Genomic DNA, 21,995 nt, shown 5'->3' with positions numbered 1-21,995 from the left:
GCTGTGAACAGCACTTGGCGTTTGTGAGCACCGCCTGAACAACTCTCCTTTGGTTCTCTTCGGAGGGGTGGGTATGGGGCAGCGTTTGTGAGTGTAAGCTTGAACAACTCTCCCGCGGTCTTTGTCGGCAGCATCCTTTGGTCTTGTGATGACAGTTTCTATCATCGGACATGCTCCAGACGAGCCTGCTGAAAGACGTCAAATTTACCGCTTACGATGGTCAACCGAATATGCTCCGGCATTCTTGAGCATCAACGATGGCTGGATATGCGCAAAAAAAAAAAAAAAAAAAACAGTTCTGGAGAAACGAAAGCCACTGATTGCGGTGCTCCTCCTTCATCTCAGCAGTTGTTGTCTTTCCATTCGGCGGGACCTGATCGTATTTTATGACGAATACATCGGTAATCCTACATGTCCGTCAAAGACACGAACGCCCTATCATCGCACGACAGCGCTGCTTTCTCTGCCACTTTCGCAACATACGGCCCAATCCAAAGAAACGAGATACGACCTAGTCACGATAGTCATCTACAAGCCAGTCATGAGTCGATTCAGAAGGGAAAAAAAAAAAACCAAAGACAGTACTTGATCTTACGCCATTCTTAGGATCGAACACAATGGACCTGTTTCGGTTAGGGTTTTTCGTCTTCATTCAAAATTTCCGTTTGAGGTTCACAGCACTCATACACCTCAAAGATAGCTCCTTTTCGCATTTTATGTTGAAACCGTATCCGGCATCACTCGGGAAAAACACAGCCACTTTAAGTGCGATGTCTCTACCACCAAGATTGTCACCGGAGTTGGTCTCTTTCTCTTCGTTCTTTGAGTATGGTCGTCCAGGAAGCGAGGCACTTTCCGCCGACGTCTGTCTGCCCGCATTGCGACAGAATTCTCTACTCCTCTGGCCAATTCACTCTGGAACATCAGTCACAAGTTCTGCTGTGTCCAAACTGGGGAACCGTCAGCTATTCACAACACACCTCGCCACATCATCTTTTCCGAGAGAGATAAAGCTTCACTGTCAAATTGTGTCAGCGGTGTCTCATCACTTCGACGACGGCCTACCCTCTACCTAGCCAAGCGAGCATCTACTGCATACGTCCTGACTGCGATACGGTTGCATCCGGCTTCTACATCCTTTTCTCTCGGTACACATTCTCGAATACCTTGATCGACATATCATCGGTTCTTGCCATTTTGTATCACTCTCGATTTCTTGTCAAATCATTTCACGGTCATCACAGCAGATACGCGGTCACGATCTTTGTTCCTCCCATAGAGAGTGAAGGAATGCGGTGGAAAAGCAGCAAGACTTGTGGTTCGAGAGGCCATGTGGACATATTCAAACTAAGCACGATATTCTGTGATCACCAGCATATATATAAAGCATCTTGGAATGGCCCATCTCGGCACATTCTGAGAACACTTCAACAGCCACGAGTTGCTTGACACACTGCACAACACGCTTATCGGCGAGCTTGGCTGATCGGCGAGCTTGGCAGTATCTGTGTCATTCGACTCACAAGACGCAATGAGAAGACAGTCAGCTACGTAGAACGATCGTATCATACCGCGGAAAGCCTTCAATCTATTGGCTCTGGCCCACTCAGACATTCGACCGAGCAGATCCCACGAAGAACCACTGGTTATTCGCTACTACCGTGCAGAACTTGCCGCTTATACGACATATGCCACGAAATTACCCACAGACTTGGTATCAAAGTTTTGAGACACAGATCATTCCCCTTATCAATCCTAGCAGGCATTCCAGCTACCATCATAACAAAACCCAGAACATACTGCAAAGCTCGGAACGAGTAGCTCAACGCTGGAATGAATTAAAGATCGAAATATGACATCGATCTTGCGCTTGAGTGTTCATCATTCTGCCACAGAATGCTGTTGTCTCGCTGAGACTCAATCCGAGCTACATCTGCGCGCTATACAGACCTCTTCAAATCCCATCCTCAAGGACAAGACATCCACGAGAGTCTTACGAATGCCATGATACAGAACGTCCATCATGTCTTTAAGACTACTAGAAACAAGATATCGAAGAGCACGCCTTTTATCCAATCACACACAACCACTTTGACGGCGCGATGTTGTTTCTTCTACCCAGGATGCATGCATTCTCCAGGCAACACACACGCGTGGTTGCATCGAGCAACGATTCAAGAACATTCCTCACAGCTACGGTGTCTCTTATGGGTTCCACAGAGAGTCTATCCACTAGCTCGTTGCTGTCTTCGGGGTGGAAAACATTATATATGCCAGTAGCGGCACTTCCTTGCCTGCGTTTCGCCACCCTTGCCTTCAAATGTTAGCGCCGAAAGAACTTGGAGTAGTGACTCTCAACACTCGCTCGTCATCACTCAACCACCAAAACCGAAATCACCCAGAGCTCAGTCCACACTTGAGAGACTATGGGTTCCCGGATCTGGAATACTCTTACAATCGCATCCCAAGATTCAACAAACATGAACTATGGATAGCCATCGTCAATAACGACCTTGCACTTCTTGCATTCAACCGAGCATGCATCGTTCGAAGCCACCATCAGAGACCTTGCTGTCCACTCTGGGGTTATGTGCAACCTACTCCAAAAGATTGTTCGGTGCAAAGCAAGAACATACTTGGTGCCTCAAATAATTGGTCATGACAGCAGATCGTGCCATCCATCTTTCTTCGAGCCGATGGACAGCAGCCTCGTACATCCAACATACTCAGACTGAGGCTAGACGCCATGAAGAAGGAAGTCAATCCTCCTGTGCTGATACAAGCAAACGCCATGGGGTCACCGCTCCAGGTTTCACGCAACTTGAAGCCTCTGCGCAAGCTACGATCGAAGATACTGCTATGTGAAGAAGCCAGTGAAGTACTCAAATCTCATCTTCTGACTACTTGGCTACCGTTGCTCGAACATGCAATTCTCATCGACGACCACTTGTGGTGGCGTCCGCATGTTCAATGCTTGGATATTCCACAAGAAAGTGCTAGGGGCGAGCAACATGCCCTGGACACTTCTCGTGCAAAATTCCGCTTGCCCCTTGGTCGACAAGATGCTCAAAGACGTGTGCATCATGACATCGTTAACCTTGTCTATCTTACACTATACCGTACAAGTTTGATGCGCCGTTGGTCTCGAAGCATCCTTGGGTAGTTGGTCTGCGAGAGCAACTTTTCTGGCTCGACCATCAGCAAACCGAAACGCACGGAAATTCCACGTCACTTACGAGTCGATCAACAGGAGTACAACCACCTTATGCTACACTTCGAGATGATCGAGAACGCCGCATATCCTGGTTGAGAGAAGAAACAAGCTCTTCGTCATTGAACGAGACATCCTTTTCGCAAAGATCCTGGAACCGCAAACGCCGCTTCAATTGATAACGCCGTTTCTAAATTCAATCTTTCAGCAAAAGGGCGGATAAACGCCTATGGCATGAAGCCGACCTGCGTATGCGGTAGATGGCGAAGTAATACCTCTGGCAAGCTCGATACTGCTTACGATACCAACCTTGAAGGCTTTCTGCGATTCGTCTCTTTCACGCATCAGTTTTCGAAGCTTTTCCACTGAAGTCATCATGGCCCTTGGTGGAGCATTTCCTGCAGCTCACCTTGCTCGGGCAGTAAACTCTAGCACGCCTATAGCCCCCTCCTGACGTCGATATGGGTGAGCTGACCGAGTGTTGAGCGCAAGCATCGGCATCGTGCTTGTTTGGACAATTCTTGATCTACCCCTACATGATGCACACAAAGTCTTGGACAAAGTCGTGTCCCTCTAGCTCATCTTGTGACGGAGTCCGACTGCTCCGAGCCTGTCTTCGATCATACATTGGCTAAAGGAAAGAGGATGAAAGGAATGCATGATAAGCATGAGTGACGTGCATGAGAATGGTAGAAAGAAGCAACACAGAATCTTATGGAGGACTTTAGGAGGCAGAAGTGGAGGATGTTTTTCGAGGAAAGGATGATTGGAGAAAGCACATTCCGGAGTATGGCAGGTTACTAAAGGTGGCAAAAGGCGCGGGCTCGGGCTGAAGTGCGCTGTTGAGGAAGGAAGCAAAAAGAACAAAGAATGTGGCGAGAACTGTGGAAGACCGTGGAGGATTGGGACCGTGAGGAGGGAGTATGTTGCGAAGCAGTATCAGGGCCAGCAAGGTTGAGGAGGATGTGGAGAAGGACAAGCAGGAAGGGGTTCGAGATGATGAAGGTCGACCCAGGTTGCAAGGACAGGATGGTCGCCAATCAACACAACATGAGAAGGTCGACCGGAGGACGCCGTTGACCTTGCAAACCGCCTGGAGCTCATTGCAGGATCCTCAACGGCCATTGGAACTCGACAACCGAAGTATATCACATCAGCATCTGCAACGCTGCATATCAACTCGGGCCGTGAGCAGCTTGGCCAAGGCACCTTCGGTCGCTGTTATCTCTTTCTTTCTTCTTTCGGATCGACTGGTACCGCAGGTCGCTCTGAACTTGTCTATCCCTAAGCCATGTGAGTCACTGGAACGTCAGACCACAAAAAATAGTGGACGCCGATTGAACAACTCGAGCGAATAGCTCAAAGGTCAGCACAACAAAAGCCAATTTGATTGCTTATCTCATCGTCATACAAGAGCAAAACTCTTAAGGAAACATCAACAAACGGAATTCGACGCCTCATTTTCCAACAGCGTGTCACTTCACTCACTACATATTCGAGGCATCACGTTATCGATCTTCGGCAAATGCACGCTGTGAGATGTTATCGCTGGCCTAATTGAAGGCCGCAAACCCTATCGTACGGGTCAGACGTGCCCTCTGCTGAGGAGGGAGGGACTAAGGACGAATCATCTACTGGAAAATCCTCGCAATCTGGTTTTCCTTTTCGGGTCTCGAAGAAATTGTCTGAGAGAGCGATATTTCCCGTCTTTCGCAAAGTCGGCGAATCTGACTTCCTATGATCCATACAGGGGATAATTATTTTACCCTCGCATCCAGCGCGACAAGTTCTCACAGATAGCACAGCTGGATATACTTCACAGCCGAACGGGAATGTCAACAACACCGCCTAGCACGAGCTCGAGGCTCGACAAGTTCAAAAGAAATGCGCTGGCCATCAACCACTGGGAAGGAGTCCTTCAATCAAGCATTACATCTCGTCAATCTCAACCAACCATCTCGCCAAGATGTCATCAAAATCATCAATCCGGACAGTGGCTTGAACAAAATGCTTGAAATTGCAAATCAGGAATTCGACAAATTTGTCTTTGTCACTCAAATCATCCTCATATTTCGAAGACTCTCGGAACAGCATGTCGTCTCTTCACCTCACTTCGAACACCACCTCCGCAATGCCTCTTCTTCCGAGGATCGCCCACATCTTCTTGGTTTGGTCCACTTCGTCCCTCAACGCTTCCTGTCATGAATTTCAAGCCGCTCGCTTTTCGACAAGGCGGCTGTCATCTCGGCTCGAATCTCGAATAAAGACACGATGTCTTTGCCATGAACTTCAAGCTCACATCCGTCAACTCTCTGAACATGGGAATCTCTCCTCACTCTTTTATGCTGCGACCTTTCTGATACCGAAAAGAGACATACTCATCAGACACAGATTCTGCGGCGGCCGTCCTACTTCGGAAGCCGTACATCATCTTCTGATCTTCGACAAGCACACGCGCAATTGCTCGGTCCTCTCTTTCGTTGAAGTTACTTACTTTACTTCTGCAAAAGCTGGCTGCCATCGAAATCACTTGAGGAAAGCAATACAGCATGACACCCATGATACAAATTACATTGCGCCCCTGCCGCTAGCCCCTTGGCTGCCCCTGATGACGAGACACAGACTGGCTGTCTGTTCCTTCGGAAGGATGCAAGGAAGATCACACTCGAATTGTAGCATCAACTTCAAGCCCACATTCATTGATCTCTGGATCATGAGGACATCCAAAACGATGCCATCGAGCGGCTGCTTCTTGTCACTCTTTTGTGCTACAGTACCTCGAAGTTTAGGAGAGACATGTTCAACATCTTTGCCACAACCTTATTGGCCATGACCTCAACGTCAGCATCCGACACTACACAGGCTGCGATACAGATGCAGGTCTGAACTCAATACCAATTCACTGTCTGATTTTGTTTGAGAAGAAGACCCACGACTGTTTTCTAACTCGGCTTAAGAGTCAAAAGGCCTCTATTATCTCTAGTCACGCTTGACGATCCAGCACCACACCTCATCAGCGCACTCTCTATGGTCCGTGTGCTCGAGGTTCATCCGAAAGGTCTTTTATCTTTGGTGACATGCATACACGATGACATTTCCAACCGTGACGATACCCGGCTTCAACACTACACCCACGACTTTACGATGCCATGCAGCACCCGAAAACTCGAAGCGAAATCAGCATTATTTCTCAACCTAGCTCAAAACGACTTTTAGACCTTATGCTGTATCTGGGTAGTATAGAATATGTATTTTAGATAGCGACTTAATTTTTTCTACTCAAATCAGTCTTGAAATCGCTGCTAAATCTCCATATACATATTATAAAGTTAGATATTAAAAGGTAGATAATATTAGTTATTATTTAAAGGTTCTATATCTATTATATATATAGGTATTAGCCTTAAAAAAGAGGTATATATAGAAGCTAGAAGACTAAAAGCTTATAGAACTACTTTTACTTAGAAATCCTTTTTATTATTAGAGCTAATATATAAGTATATATATTTAGTACTGATTTTAGAGGTAGTAAAGAGAATATTACTGTTATTGCTATAGTTAATAGACTTATTAGTAGTAGACTTAGGCTTAGTTTACTTATACTTAACAGACTTATTAGTAGTCTTATTTAACTTATAGTAAGAAACTAGATATTAGTAAAATCTAACCTACTATAGACATTAAGCAGTTAAATACTTACCTTAGTCTAAGAGAGGGAAGTAAAGCGCTCGCGAGAGCCAAGGCGGGGTATTACTATCGGTCCAGCCCTCCCCGTCGCCGGCTGAAGTCGCACGCCTACTGGCCCGGCATCGTCTGGTCGAGGCCATTCAAATGCCCAGCTCACACAGAGACACCATTCGGTGCACCATTCGGTGGAAGGAACGTGAATAATGCAAATAGACTGTGTGAATCAATCGTTCCAGAGATACATGTGATGGTAAATAGTGGGGAAGTGACTCTGCTGACAGGTCTGCATGCCAAAGGCCGAGAGGCTCATTGTGAATTGTCTCCATCACAATAGCAGAATTAAATGAAGCCTACAGAGACTGAAATATCACTGCGCTGGTTGCCAATATGTTCATGTCTGACTCGTCTTCACTGCTCTTTGATTCATGAAGGGGCATGGGGATAAGAACACACAGCATCTCATCAGAAAGATTGGAGGGGGTAATTTCCTTTTTCGGCCTAGTAAGTGGAGGGTGTGTTTGGGCAGGACCAAACGTCACTCAAGATTTGTTGCGCCGACACCAAAGTGAAGCTGCGGTTTGCGCCTCCAGAACCAAGAACATTCCATCCTTCCTTTGCACCTTCTCAATTCATCACAACGCGAGTGCGCATATTCTTCACTCATTCATCACAAACATGGCCGACGCATCCAAATCTCTCGGCGACCGCATGACTTTCCCTACCGAGAAGAAGCTCGACTGGGCTGAGGAGAGCGAAGAGATGGACAACCAGACCGAGACACAGCAGCCTGCTCCTGCCGCAGCACCCGAAGAAGCTGCTCCTTCAGATCAGACAGATGGCGCCTCAGAGTTTCAGATGGGCTCTGCATTGCTCGAACCAGAGTTCGATGTCAATGTCAAGCTGAACGATCTCCAACAAGACCCAAACAACCCCCTGTTCTCCGTCAAGGAGTTCCGCGACCTCGACCTCCCCGAATCGCTCAAGAAGGGTATCTCTGCCCTTGGCTTCACCAAACCCTCAAAGATCCAGGAACGCGCTCTGCCCCTGCTCCTCCAGAACCCTCCTCAAAATCTCATCGGCCAGTCGCAATCTGGTACCGGAAAGACGGCCGCCTTCGTCCTCAACATCCTCTCGCGTGTCGATCTTCAGCTACAGCAACCACAAGCTCTGGTTCTCGCTCCTTCGCGTGAGCTCGCCAGACAGATCCTGGGTGTCGTTCAAGTCATGGGTAGTTTCATGGAAGGCCTTAGCACATACCAGGCTGTTCCCGATCCCTCAACACGCGGCCAGGCCGTCACTGGTCAAGTCGTTGTCGGTACGCCTGGAACAGTCATGGACTTGGCTCGCAGAAAGCAATTGAACACACGCGGCATGAAGGTCCTTGTCTTGGACGAGGCCGACAACATGCTTGATCAGCAGGGCCTCGGAGACCAGTGCAAGCGTGTGAAGCAGCTCTTGCCCAAGGACGTCCAGACTGTCCTATTCTCCGCTACTTTCCCTCAGGAGGTCCTTGCTTTCACCGCTCTCTTCGCCCCCAACGCCAACCAAATCACCCTTGAACGTACTAACCTTACTGTCAAGGGCATCAAGCAGATGTACCTCGATGTCAGCCAAGACTCCGACAAGTACGACGCACTCATCAAATTCTACGGTCTCATGACAATCGCCTCATCCATCATCTTCGTCCGCAAGCGTGAGACAGCCGATGAACTTTCCAAGCGCATGACTTCAGAAGGCCACCACGTCGTCACCCTGACCGGTGGTCTCGAGGGTGTCGAGCGTGACGCAGTCATCGACCAGTTCCGCGAGGGCAACGCCAAGGTCCTCATCACGACCAACGTCCTCGCTCGTGGTATCGACGTCCAGACCGTCACCATGGTCATCAACTACGACATTCCTGACAAGCCGGCTCCAGGTCGCGGTTATGTGCCCGATGCTGAGACCTTCTTGCACCGCGTCGGCCGTACCGGTCGTTTCGGCAAAGTCGGTGTTGCTCTGACTCTTGTACACGACAAGCGCAGTTGGGAAATGTTCCGCGAGATTTGCCAGGAACTGTCCATTAACCCTACTAAGCTCGACACTGACGACTGGGACAATGTTGAGCGTGTGGTCAAGTCTATCATCAAGTCGGGACGCAACAAGAAGGTTGAGGCTGAGACTATGTTCGGCGAGCAATCATAGGGTGTAGCTTACTGAAGCAAGTCTAGCTGCTTCGGTCTTGACGGGTTCTACGAATAAGATACGATAGAGATCTGCTAGTAATGACAAAGGAAAAGAAAGGAAGACAGCTCTCATGTCAGTGAGCTAATGGAAATCTAAATCATTTCAACCACCGTCTACTCCAAAAGGGTTGTGTTCTTATGTGTATGTCCTTTTGATGTGAGATTGCAGCTCAATCGTTGCGACTGCCCGGCTCAATAGCCACGTCAATTCTCCATGCATCTACCGTGCTCGGGACAGTAAAGATTGCCTCTGTCTACTTGTGCAGAAGAACAATCAGGATTGCGGTTTCTTTTGCAAGTTTATGATCTCGCTCGAGAGGGCCAGGGTAATACTCTCAGCTGCCCCTTTTTCCAAATTTATCTTTTTGTTCGCTCGCGATGCATGAAATCTATTCCTTCTACATGCAGGGTAATGTCGTTCATCCATAAACCAGAGGAAGTTTAATCGTCCAAGTCAAGCAGCTGTTTCGTGAGTATTGCAATGTGGATTTGATGTACCAAAGTTATGAAAATGTGTAGCTGAATATGTTTTAATGGCATCACATCAGGCAAGTAAGAATATTGGTTGATATTGGAAGCTAGGCAGGTAATATGAAAAGTCATGAAGCATTGAGTAGGAGACCCAGTTCCTGCACTATGTCTCCACGAAGCCACTAGCTGCCTCGATGTGCATTAGAATAAGTGTACGAAGAGATGCGTATGTATAGTCTGGGTTGGTTATAAGTACATAGACCTAGCATGTAAACTGAACACTACGCTATAGTCAGGATTGTGTAAAGTCTGTATTTGGCACGAGTACATAATCTGAGCGTATAGATCGAATAGAACAGTAAAGGTTGTGCAAGGCAAGACATAAGCAGCAGGCTCTGAATTCAGGCACAGAATTCCATCATCTGCGTGTCGGAGTATGGAAGACAATACGGCCAAGAAGGCATCTGCCAGGACAAGGAAGTCAATCAAATATGCTGTGGAGCAATGTGGCAAGGAGATATCAACGGGGACCGGGGAGCTAGATCATCATCTCCGAGACAGAGAGGGGTAGTAGGGCGTGCCATGGCAAGATTCAGTCCCGGAAAGTTTCGTAACCAAGAGGGGAAGAACAGGGAGGGGTCGTGAAGAGGGGTCGAGAAGTGGTGTAAAGAAGGGAGAAGTGGGAGAAAGTCGAACCGAACTTAAAAAGACGCTTTAACAGTAGTGCTCATCCAGGTCGTTGACGGTAGAAAGTCCGAAGTTGCAAGGTTGAGATCTGGGGGGACATGTGTCTGGTGTCTCCGTGCTCAGAAGAAGCAAAGAATGCCATTGTTTCAGATGAGTAGCGTTGAAGTCAATGGAGACACCTCGCATGTTGAATCTGCACCCAATGTCCACAAGGTCAGACAAAAAAATTGTCCAGTCGATATGAATGGTTCTGTAGATGATCAAGAGACCAGTAAAGAGAATCTCGATTGGTTGTTAGTCAAGGATCCAAAGCACTGGCCGTTGAAATGGTCTAGGACATGGGTATACAGGTCGTGAGACTTGAATACGGCAAGTCTAGTCGAGCATGTGAAAGCATGCAGTGGGTCAAGCATGCCGTTTGTATAGTCAGAACTATCGTCGAGAAGAAAGTCAAAGAGTGTTAGAAAGGAACTGGTCTGTCGCAACGATGCAGACCCTCACATCGTACTATCAGACTTCCGAAGCTTTACTGGAGGAGAAGACCATTCGAGTGCCATAGTTTGGTCATGCACCTACTTGTGCACTCGGTCACAAGGAAGCTGAGGTCGCAGAAGAGCAAGATGAAAGTACATAGACATTGACTTCAAACGTCTGTCATTCACCTTATTTCCGGCGAGCTAATCATTGCCTTGATTCTCGTGGTGTGTTAGCACAGCAAACACTTCAGACTTCAACGTACGTTAAAGTCTAACAAAGATGTTAGAGCAGGAGTCCAGTGTCGAGGAGGAAGTTCAGATATCGAAACGTAGAACAAAAAAGCAGACAAATGTGCATCGTAAGCTTTTTAAAAAACACATGAGGTATGCAGTGTGTATTGAGCAATGAAAGGTCCTTCGAGGTTGTGTTCGTTGTAGTTGTAAGGTTCTTCGATCGGGTAGATATGCTTGAAAGCTAGCTGAATAGCCACAAGTCGACATGTGAAAGAGGGCAAGTGACACACGTGACATACACCAATAGGAACCCGTAGAGACTGAAGTAGTGTGCCCACGTTCTCATGGGTGGAAGTTGCTGTAGTCTAGATGCAGAATTTGATTAGGTAGTGGTATGTCGCAGACTTTCTGACTTCAGTCCTTGAATGGTTGACCCTCTGCATTGTATGTTTGTATCATTGATTGACACAAGTTGAGTAGCGTTCAGAAGACAAAAGATAGTGACGCATGTATTTGATCAATGCAAGTAATAGAGTTGCCGTTCTGGTGTCTAACTGGCTGAGAGACCCCGAGCTTGCACCTCTCGCACGTAAGTTGACTTGAGCTAAGACAGTGCTCGATGCGAGCGGTTCGTTGACGTTGCAGAAGTTGAAGAGTCTTTCTGATGTGCAAGATTAGACCTGAGCCTATGGCGAGCCAAATCAAAAGTCAGGAAGGAAGAGAGCCGAGTGTGGTTGCCTTTGGTGGGTGTACTCGCAGGAGAAAGTCAAGTCGTAAATGTCTCGCACCTGCCTTTTGCAGCAATTCGGCTGATCGCTAGAATTGATCACAAGGCATCAGGTTGAATGATGATGTACGAGCGAAGGACAGGTTGGTCGGAACTCCCCAAAGAAGTGAACCGATCACCGATCCACTACAGTAGCAACAGACCACCTGTTGCCCCGAAGAAAGTGTGAGTTCTGACAGTGACCATACAAGGCGAGATGTGTCGTTAGCAGAAAAGCCAAAATTCTGCGTTGGAGTGTCAACTACACAACGGGCATCATGACGGAACAAGTCGGGTGGCATGCTACGCTCTCGAGTAAGACCTCAACCTTTTTGATACAATATTGTGCTACCAGTGATTCGAGTGGCCAACTGCACGATGAGTATCCGTCGACTGTCTGAAATTTTGAGAAGAATGTGTCCATTTGTGGACTGTCTGCAGTACTGTAAAGACTGTGTCTAATGCTCAAGTACAGAAAAGATTGGGTATAGTAAAAATAAGAGAGAGAGACCAGACAAAAACATGTCAAACGACAGTGTATCCGACAAACCAAAAGCAACCTGTAAGTTTCAACGCGCCAGCTTTTGGCAAAAAGAAAAACCCAGCCCCAACACCATGCTCGAATAACATTTCAAGTGGAAAAGACAAATTTTTTGTGCGTCAACACATCATCATTATCATCCTCGAGCCCTGCCAAACACTCTATCGTTCTTGGGGACGAACACGAAGGTTTCTTGGATCGATAGTGTTATCGACGCTCGCCTCTGGCGAGGGAGATAGCTGGGTGACACGGCTGTCATGGGAAATCAATCGCTGAATGTGAGGAGGGCGAGCTGAAAACTCTGAGCCGTTGAGCTGCGAAGGATGCTGGTAAAGCATGGGCTCGGAGATGTTCGAGAACTCAACTGGGATGTTCTGTGTGGCACTCATGTGCGTGGCATCTTGGAAACCAGAAAAAGCCTGGCTGATCTCATCGGCGGTGAAGGCTGAAAAGTCGTAAGGCATCGAGCCATAAGCTGCTTGAGCATGGATGGGCTGGTCAGCAAGAGCAAGCTGTGGAGCTTCAAGGTTGGACTGGTGGACATGTTGTTGTTGGGACAGCATGAGTTGGTAGTCCTGCTGAGGACCCTGAAGACCTTCATAACCTTGGAAGGAACCTTGAGACTCTTGGAAGGAGGAGTACTCCTGCTTAGGCAGAACCATGTTATCAATATGGCCACCACGACCGCAACTTTGAGACCAGGCACCACTTGAGACCTGTCTGACCTCGGGACAGGTGATGCATGTGCACTGATAGGAAGCACAGCTTTGGCAAGGGAACTGTGCCCTAGGAGCCGGACCAGGTAGATTGAAGGGAGATGTTGTTGCTCCCACATACGATTGAGGAGGCGGCTGGGCTTGCTTTCTCGAGCAACACGATTGCGAGGGGTTTGAAGATGGCTGTGCGGCCACCTGCTCCTGCTGGCTCATGTCCATGACAAATTGCTGTAGTGCCAGCGTGTTGTCCATTGGCATCGACGTGTTCTGATTAGGTGGATGAGTCTCGACTGGTTGAAACTGAGGCTGGTAACCAGAGTGATCGAACATTGTTGGAGCGGGATGGTAACTGATAGAACCAAGCTGGTTTGGTGGTTGCGGAGAGAATGGTGGGTACTGATTGTACTGCACCATTGGATCAGGAAATCCGAAAGGCATACCAGGCGATGGTCCTCGGTACGGTAAGGCATTTTGTTGGTATGCGTACATATTGGCTTGTTCGCGCGCTCTGAATTCTTGGCGCTCTGCATCCTTCATAGCTTCCTCGAGTTCTCGCTGACTGTTGTACATTACCGCCACGGGAACACCGCCTGCTTGGAGAGTCGCCCATTGTGCTTTTGTGAGCTGACAACACAGCTCTCGGCTTGCCTTACAGTCGCATCCTGGGGTAACGGAATGTCCACAATCCCTTGGAGGCCTTCCTGGCTCTGGGCGTCTGAACAGAATCTTGTCGAAATGTTTTTTGGGATCACAGTGTGGTGCTCGGTGACCCATGATACATGTGTGACTGTGATATTTATCAGCCATCAAGTCCCATGCATCTGAGATGAAGAAGGAATTTGAGCGAGCTTGCGACCCGTAAGGTCTGCTGAGAGCAGAGAGACCTTTGGATGTTGACGTTGACGATCATGAGATAGCTCAAGCAAAGGCTTCTTCCCATTGATCCAATAGCACAAAGTGGCAAGAGAAATGAGATGATTTACTTACCAAGCGAACTTGTAGGTCTTGCCGTTGAGTTGATTTTGGATGCGTATCAAGTCTTTGGGGGATTTTTCCTTTCTGGCGGCTGCACGACGGTTAATTTTTGCCTTGTTGCGCAGTCTTGCGCTTGTTGTGGTTGGCGGGATGTCGTCCATCTTGCGCAGCGTTTGTGTGTCCGGGAAGGATAATAGAAGGTGACAGGGGATGGTAGGGATATGAGTGGTAATACAAGAAGTGTTGATGGTGTTGAACGGATGTCAAGGGAAGACTGGGAGGTTACCGGTGAAGGAGGAAGGAAGGGGAAAGTCAGAGGCGCCTGCTCTTTTGTAGCGAAGGAAATCCAGCACTCGACTCACCTTCTTGGCTGCCATCGTTGGATGCCATTCCAACAGTCATATTTTAGTTAGTATTTCCACGTGGTGTGCGTCTATGTTGTTGAGGCAGTCGCGCAGCCAGAACTAATCAGGAAATTGTATGGCTCCCAAGCAATACGCGGGCTCAGACGACTATAACAATGGTTTATAGTTTCTGCTTCTGAAGGTTTTCAAGCGGGTCTATAGCGATATTTGGTATAGTGTCAGACATGTGTAGGTGTAACGAGTGGAGTTGACGATCCTCAGCGAACGACGAGTTGAGACAGTGCGCACGGACGCATCTCGTCGGAACCAGAGCCGAAGCGACAGTTGACGAATGCAAAGCTTTATAGCCGCGTCCGAAAAAAGTTAATATCCTGATGACCACTCACCACAACCAGTACCAATTGAACAACATGTCGGATTCGGAAGGAGAACTGGACATTTTCGAAGAGCCCGAAGGGTTCTATGAAGCCGAAAAAGAGCCCACTTTTGTAGAATATACTTTGCAAAGTGGTTTGAAGCTGAATCTACGCCTGGTCGGGCACAATCCCCTCTGGGTAGGTTCCCCTCGTCCTGTTCTTGTCTCCTCTGTATACTCGTCCGCAGTCGGACATCACAGAATTGAATCTCGATTACCCCAAGTGTGGATTGGAAAGCATTACTCTGCCAAGAGTGGCAGAGACGCATTACCTGGCCTTCTCTTGAGCATTGGCTGACAACGAATCCAGGGTCATTTTCTCTGGAACGCTGGCCGTACGATTGCTCTGCACTTCGAATCAAACCCACACCTTGTCAAATCCAAGACTGTCCTGGAGCTAGGCGCTGGTGCTGGCCTCCCTTCTCTCATCTCAGCACATCTCTCTGCCAAGCGCGTTGTTGTCACCGACTATCCTGATGCTGATCTCATTATCAACCTTTCTTATAACATTGAAGCTTGTGCTCCCTCATTACCAATCGTTGCTAAAGGGTTTCTTTGGGGTGCTGATCCGTCAGCTCTGATTGAGGAGGTCAGGCCAGATGAGGCCTTCGACGTTTTGATTCTTGCTGACCTACTGTTCAATCACTCCGAGCACAAAAAGCTTGTTCAGACCGTCACCAAGTCTCTGAAAAAGGATGGTACCGCACTCGTCTTCTTTACCCCGTACAGACCATGGTTGCTGGAGAAAGATCTGGCTTTCTTTGATCTGGCGAAGGAAAGCGGACTGAAGGTCGATAAAGTTCTGGAAAAGGTCATGGACAAGGTCATGTTTGAAGAAGACCCTGGTGTGCGTAGCTCTCCACTACGACGCTCCCACATGATGCTGACTACGTGAGCAGGATGAACTTCTACGTCGAACCGTCTTTGGTTACGAGCTGAGGTGGGCTTAGACATCGAATGTCGCCCATTACGGAGCCGTCATCCAGTCACTACTCTGAGGGTGCTTGTGGCGTTCAGACATCCAGACAAAAGTGAAGATGCGTATCAATTCATTACATGCGTATACCTAGAGTGTGGCGCAAATCGACCAAACCGAAACAGCAAGACCCTTTACCAACCTCCAGGGCCTCCGGGACCACCCTGAGGTCCACCGCCCATTCCTCCAGGACCTCCAAAGCCGCCTCCACCCATACCACCAGGGCCACCGGGACCTCCATGATGACCACCATGGTGACCTTCACCGCCCATTCCCATTTGAGGACCACCCATACCTCCTGAAGGACCAAATTGTCCTCCTTGCTGCGAAGGTCCACCAAACCCGCCACCAGAGTGGTGACCACCAAACTCCTGGCGACCACCGTTCATGCCCATGCCGCCGCCACCGTAGCCGCCTTGTGGTTGACCATAACTCTGTTGGCCAAAGCCCTGCTGGCCAAAGCCTTGTTGTTGAGGAGGCCTTGTTCTGGTCAGTGGGAATTAGAAAAGTCTCAAGAGATTCAATGCATACATGTGCTGCTGTTCATGCTTCTTGTCACCGTGGTGAAGCACCTTTTCTTCGAGCTTGTGAATGAGACCCATGGTTGTCAATATGTGTTGTTTTGCTTGATGGATTTATAGGTTGTTTGTTTGATGCAGTACTTCAATTCAAACTCGTCTCTCACCGGCGCATCTTGCTCTTTATAAAACACCTTTGCCGTCATCTATAACCTGTTCAAAAATCGATTCTTGTATGGGCCTACGCAACATGATGTCAGTCTATAGCTTGGCAACCAAGTATGCCCTGATACGGCAACTTTTCGTGTGAGAAAGGAGCTGCTTTTGACGCGTGGTCTTTGTGCCAACCTGCATCATATTGCCTTGGCACTATCCAGCTTCACGAAACCAGGTATGCAGATAATATTATAAAGAAATATTTAGTACTAGAGCACTAGAGTATTTTTAGATACTAGAGTGTTAGCGGTAAGAATACTTCTAACGCATATAAGGGGGAGTTAAGACAGAGGGGGAGTTGAGACAAATGCATGAAGGCACGTGATTGCCCTGCCCGCGTGTCTTCTTCTCAAAGGCTACGTGCATTGTTTGTGTGTAGAAAGCCGCCCTGGCCGGCTCTACTTCTCGTCTCAACCTGCCTTTACATTTTGTTAATTCTGCATGGCCGAGCTAGACATCGCGCCGCAGTTTGGCGCCGAGTTGAAGGTTGGTCGGCTGCCGATCCGTTGGGTCGTCTTGGACTAGCAACGGACTGACATGAGTGCATAGGATGGCTTCAAACCTGTGAATGCTTGGGTGTTAGGCGGTATCACATGGCTCGACGATATTCAGGGCTTCTACCGGGAACGGAGTGCCATTGAAAAGGAGTACAGCCAGAAACTCAGTGCCCTCGCCAAAAAGTACTTTGACAAGAAGGTCCGCAAACAGAGCAGCTTGAGTGTAGGCGACACTCCGACAGTCACTCCTGGCTCTCTAGAGAGGTACAATTGAGTCCCCACCTGTCCCGAGAGTCCTTGTGCTGACCAACTCTCCGTTCAGTGCTTCCATGACCACATGGGCTACTCAACTCACCACCCTCGAGAACCGTGCCGCCGAACACGATCGCTTCGCTACTCAACTCATCTCGCACCTCGCCGATCCTATCAAAAATCTGTCTACCAGATGCGAAGACTTGCGTAAACACCACGCCGATTATGCCGCCAAACTTGAGAAAGAGCGTGACAACACCTATGCTGATCTGCGCAAGACAAAGACAAAGTATGACAGCGTCTGCCAGGATGTCGAAAAGAGCAGAAAGAAGATCGATAGTAGTTTCGATCACGGCAAGACCAAGGCACAGGCCGCCTATGTACAGATCCAGGCAGATATGCGCAACACCAAGAATACCTACTTGATCGCCATCAACGTCACCAACAAGCAGAAAGAGCGATACTATCACGAATACATCCCCGACTTGCTGGACTCGTTACAAGACCTGTCAGAGACACGTGTAGCCAAGTTGAATACTTTGTGGCTACAAGCAGCGACCATCGAGACACAGACTCTCTCGCGATCCACCCAGCTGCTCGAGAACCTCTCGGCCGAGATTCCACGTAACAACCCCGTTCTTGATTCCATGATGTTCGTTCGCCATAACGCTGCAAATTGGCAAGACCCTGCCGATTTCACTTTCGAGCCCTCACCAGTATGGCTAGACGACGATGTCATGGCCTCGGATGATTCCAGCAAGACTTATCTTCGCAACATCATGATGAAGAGCAAGGGACAGTTGACCGAGCTGCGAAGAGAGTGTGACGCTAAGCGTCGCGAGGTTGAGGGCGCGAAGAAGGTGCGTCAAGCGATTAGAGATGGCACAGACAAGCGCGATGAAGTTGAAGTTGTGCGGGCACAATTCAACTTGCAAGAATCGCTACATGAATCTGAAAGGAAGAAGGTGACATGTGAAGTTGAGGTCAGCACCATTGCAACTGCTGTTGGTGACTTGAGCATTGGTGCCCAGAACCATGCGTTCAAATCACAGACTTTCAAGTTGCCTACCAACTGTGATCTTTGTGGCGATCGCTTATGGGGACTCTCAGCAAAGGGCTTCGACTGCGAAGACTGTGGGTTCACCTGCCACAGCAAATGTCAAATGAAGGTTCCAGCGAATTGCCCCGGTCCACTTGACAAGGAACAGAAGAAAAAGATCAAGGCCGAGAGACAGGCCACAGCCTCAGCATCAACACCTCCAGCAGCCAATGCAGCAGCACAAGCCTCTTCTGACTCGGTCAATGACATGCCTCGTCTCAACCGCACCGACACTATGGGTAGCATGAACACACTCTCATCTGGCTACGCTGCAAGCGCCAATCGCAGCGTGTCTGGAACAAACGTTCGACCGCCCTCGAACTCGAATGATAGCGCCAACGACTTGGGACGGTCAAACACAGCTAAGCGTCGCATTTTGGCACCACCGCCGGACCAATACGCGGGCAGCAACGGCGATTCGTCAGATGGCCAGCCTCGCGGCAAGATGATGTATCCTTACCAGGCAAGTGGTGATGGTGAAATCACCGTGGACGAGGGTGCTGAAGTCACGATTGTCGAACCAGATGGTAAGCCATTTGCTCTTGTCTTTCTATCTCTTGAATGCTAACGATGAATACAGATGGCGTCGGCTGGATGAAAGTCCGCACATCTACTGGTGAAGGCCTTGTTCCTGCATCTTATGTCGAGACACTACCCTCATCGCCTGCCAAATCCCAGCCTGGCCATCGCGCGTCTATAACCAGTCTCGCAACCTCGATTGCCTCGTCTGCACCATCTACCAAGAAGAAGGGTCCAGCTGTTGCTCCTAAGCGTGGTGCTAAGAAGCTGAAATATGTTGAAGCTTTGTACACGTACGCAGCTAGCGGCGAGGGTGAAACCAGTATGGACGAGGGTGAGAAAATGGTCTTGGTTACACCAGACTCGGGCGATGGATGGTGTGAGGTTGAAAGAGCAGGTGGTCAAGGCAAAGGCCTTGTGCCTGCTGGCTGGGTCAAGGAGGTCTAGTCGATCGAGGATTCTAATCTTCTAGTTGCTTGTGGTTCGAGAGAGCGATGAGGCATGTGCATTTTTGTAGATGGAGTTGTATATCGAGGGGAAACGGGTTTTATCACTATCATCGGGAATAAAGAGCTAGTTGACTGCTGTAGGACTGAGAATGCCTCGCGGCTTCTCTTCTCAGGAGCCGCGTCAGATATATTTACAGCGAATTGGAAAGGAAAGTCTGAATATGCATGTTTGAGATAAGCAGCAGCTTGCATATCCTCGTCGTCCCTTTAGCTAGTCTTGCTTGCCTCGGGCGGGGTTGCTCAATGATGCCGATCGCGACGACATACACCCCGGTCGACCTTCGCCGGAGAACACCTCGTCCTCCAGCTTATCTTCGAGCTGCTCATATTGACATTGACATCAACAACACCCGCCTTCGAAAGGCGCAGAGCAATGCAACCTTTCGAGTTGACCCAGGAGCAAGAGCAATATTCCTGGTATCGATTCGTGACCTAATTCGAGCTGCGTACGTTGATTTTGATCGTCTCGACACTCTGTACCCCAGCTTGTCCGCGTGGTCCACCGCCAATTGCTTTGAGCAGCGTCTATTGCGTCCATCAAGTACGTCTTATAAACAGAGCTTCCGGGTTGTACAGGATATTTCAACGTCCGGTACTCGATATCAGAAGCCACAAACTCAATCACGACATTCGGATCATCACCGCCTAGGCCCAATCACGCCATCTGGGTAGATTCTTGAACCATACCCAGCCACCAAAATAAACGGTGAGCCAGTCATGCCTCTACCGTGTTCACCTGCATCCACGTCCGAGAAGGGAGACAGCTCTAGGTCGGCGACGGATTACGAGTCTGAGAGTGATCTCATCACACCGACGCCGGGACCTACTAATCCGTCTTTGCGTACCCATGCCAATTTATCAACACCCGTGCCGCCTTTCTCTTCTTGGTCGAGCAATCGTGACCATCGCTTCTATGACTTTACAAGCGAGAGCGAAATTGAGCGGCCGAAGAGAGGTGTTTACCACAGTACTACCGCTAGCGAAGTCGAGGAGGACTTATCAAAGCAACCTCAAGTAGAGCCTTACCCTCCCAAACCACCAACATCGAAGCTATCGGAGACCCCGGGAAAACCTGCTAGAGCCACTGCGCCTACTAGCGATAAGAAGGATACCGGTGATCATCTGGAGACTGAGGGCCACCCATTTGAACCATATGTAAAGCCTACAGAAACAGAACAACCGAAGGAGAAAAGCCCTCGATCAAGTCCCAAGGCTAGTCCAGGCCGTCATTCGAAATCGAGCCCAAAGACAAGCCCTCGCCAGAGCCTAGAGCGTGGTATAAAATTAGCTCCGAAGAACATACCAAGACAGGCCTCCTCAAACTCATTGAACCCAAGCAGAGGTTCACCATTGCTTGAACCTCGTCGCAGTGTTACCTTTTGTTCCACTGTTTCCACTCGACCAGACGGTTTTGACAGGGCCTCATCTTTCATGTCAAGACGCAACAACGCCAGTTCCGACCGAGCACGCGAGGAAGCAGAAAGCAGTGCGGACGAGAATACGGCAATTGTCAGACGCAGAACAGGTGTGGGTACCTATGGGAGTACAGATCCAGAGCACACTGTTACCGCAGGATATGACGGAGCAGCAGAAGAAGGGCTAGACCGAGAGTTGAGCCCAGTCGAGCGCAGAAGAAAAAGCGGTACATCATCGAGAGCTGCAAGTACCCGTGGAGGCAGAGATTCGAGACAGGGCAGTGTTGGCACCAGTCAAGAGTCCGAGGACGAGGGGGATAGGGAACACTACTGGAGACAGCTTGTCGAAAAATACGGCAGTGTCGAGCTCGAGAACAAGGGTAGCGTTGCACGCGACCATCTTGCGCTGGGTATGTTACGACGATCCTATAACACTTACAGACTCTCAATACTGATCACGACTACAGAAAGAACTTTTCTGGCCTGGTTGCGAACATCTCTGTCATTTGCATCGATAGGGATTGCCATTACACAGCTCTTCAGACTCAACACATCGATCGCGAATGAAGACGGCTCGAAAGCGACGACTGCGGTCAACAACATTGATAGAGAGAAGTTGCGGCAGCTTGGCAAGCCATTGGGAGTGACCTTCCTCGGAGTGTGTAAGTTGTCATACTAGCTTCGTTTCTCGTATACCAATGACTAAATTGTATCAAACAGCAATTCTCATCCTTCTACTCGGGTTCCACAGATATTTCGAAAGCCAACACTATGTGATTCGAGGCAAATTCCCAGCTTCGAGAGGAAGTATTATGGTGGTGTCGTTTGTGGCAGGAGCGCTGATTGTGGCAAGTTTGGTTGTTGTTATTTCTGTCGCTCCTTCTGCTTTCGAGACGTGAGCGGAAGTGTTATCTCACAATGACGCTACCACCAGATAATGTAGACTCATGTTGAAGGTTAGATTGTGATAGCTTCACCTGTTCGTTATCAGAGAAGTGCCACGTGAGAGTGTTTTATCGTAGGTAAAACGGCGGGCTCGGAAGAAGCTTCTGGCGCCTGAGTCGGGAGAGTGAGCGTCATCTGCCCGGTCGAAACGCCGATGCGACCGACCGAAGTGGAAGTGTCAACTGTCTTGGTCTTGCCTTCCATCTTCCATCATTGCTATCTGCATACACGAAACATTCGCATACATTCCTCTCCTTTCTCACGCAGCAATCCCTCGAGCTGT

At 48.9% G+C, this 21,995-nt stretch overlaps 6 protein-coding genes across 6 annotated transcripts; 4 read left to right on the top strand and 2 right to left on the bottom strand.

Annotated features, from left to right (window-relative positions):
* Positions 1-4,134: 4,134 nt before the first annotated feature.
* M437DRAFT_68808 (uncharacterized protein) lies at positions 4,135-5,416 on the top strand (the record flags this gene model as incomplete). Its single annotated transcript, XM_041025176.1, has 2 exons — positions 4,135-4,504; positions 5,034-5,416. 2 exons carry the CDS (start codon positions 4,135-4,137, stop codon positions 5,414-5,416), a joined length of 753 nt encoding a protein of 250 aa, XP_040876862.1.
* Positions 5,417-7,657: 2,241 nt separating this feature from the next.
* On the top strand, positions 7,658-9,079 carry M437DRAFT_55966 (ATP-dependent RNA helicase-like protein dbp5; the record flags this gene model as incomplete). Its single annotated transcript, XM_041022973.1, has 1 exon — positions 7,658-9,079. One exon carries the CDS (start codon positions 7,658-7,660, stop codon positions 9,077-9,079), a length of 1,422 nt encoding a protein of 473 aa, XP_040876861.1.
* A 3,377-nt stretch (positions 9,080-12,456) lies between these two features.
* On the bottom strand, positions 12,457-14,147 carry M437DRAFT_87376 (uncharacterized protein; the record flags this gene model as incomplete). The annotated part of the gene is made up of 2 exons (XM_041028629.1): positions 12,457-13,798; positions 13,999-14,147. 2 exons carry the CDS (start codon positions 14,145-14,147, stop codon positions 12,457-12,459), a joined length of 1,491 nt encoding a protein of 496 aa, XP_040876860.1.
* A 614-nt stretch (positions 14,148-14,761) lies between these two features.
* M437DRAFT_77932 (uncharacterized protein) lies at positions 14,762-15,716 on the top strand (the record flags this gene model as incomplete). The annotated part of the gene is made up of 3 exons (XM_041026907.1): positions 14,762-14,905; positions 15,077-15,613; positions 15,666-15,716. The coding sequence occupies 3 exons, from the start codon at positions 14,762-14,764 to the stop codon at positions 15,714-15,716; spliced, it is 732 nt and encodes a 243-aa protein (XP_040876859.1).
* Positions 15,717-15,876: 160 nt separating this feature from the next.
* M437DRAFT_68804 (uncharacterized protein) lies at positions 15,877-16,344 on the bottom strand (the record flags this gene model as incomplete). The annotated part of the gene is made up of 2 exons (XM_041025175.1): positions 15,877-16,228; positions 16,274-16,344. 2 exons carry the CDS (start codon positions 16,342-16,344, stop codon positions 15,877-15,879), a joined length of 423 nt encoding a protein of 140 aa, XP_040876858.1.
* Positions 16,345-21,077: 4,733 nt separating this feature from the next.
* Positions 21,078-21,666, top strand: M437DRAFT_13992 (uncharacterized protein; the record flags this gene model as incomplete). The annotated part of the gene is made up of 3 exons (XM_041018740.1): positions 21,078-21,177; positions 21,235-21,429; positions 21,488-21,666. Coding segments are annotated over 3 exons (474 nt in total), but the record flags the coding sequence as incomplete, so codon positions are not given.
* Positions 21,667-21,995: the final 329 nt, after the last annotated feature.

The sequence above is a fragment of the Aureobasidium melanogenum genome (assembly GCF_000721775.1).
Source record: "Aureobasidium melanogenum CBS 110374 unplaced genomic scaffold scaffold_23, whole genome shotgun sequence".
Lineage (NCBI taxonomy): Eukaryota > Fungi > Ascomycota > Dothideomycetes > Dothideales > Saccotheciaceae > Aureobasidium > Aureobasidium melanogenum.
This window is presented reverse-complemented; position numbering and strand designations above follow the sequence as displayed.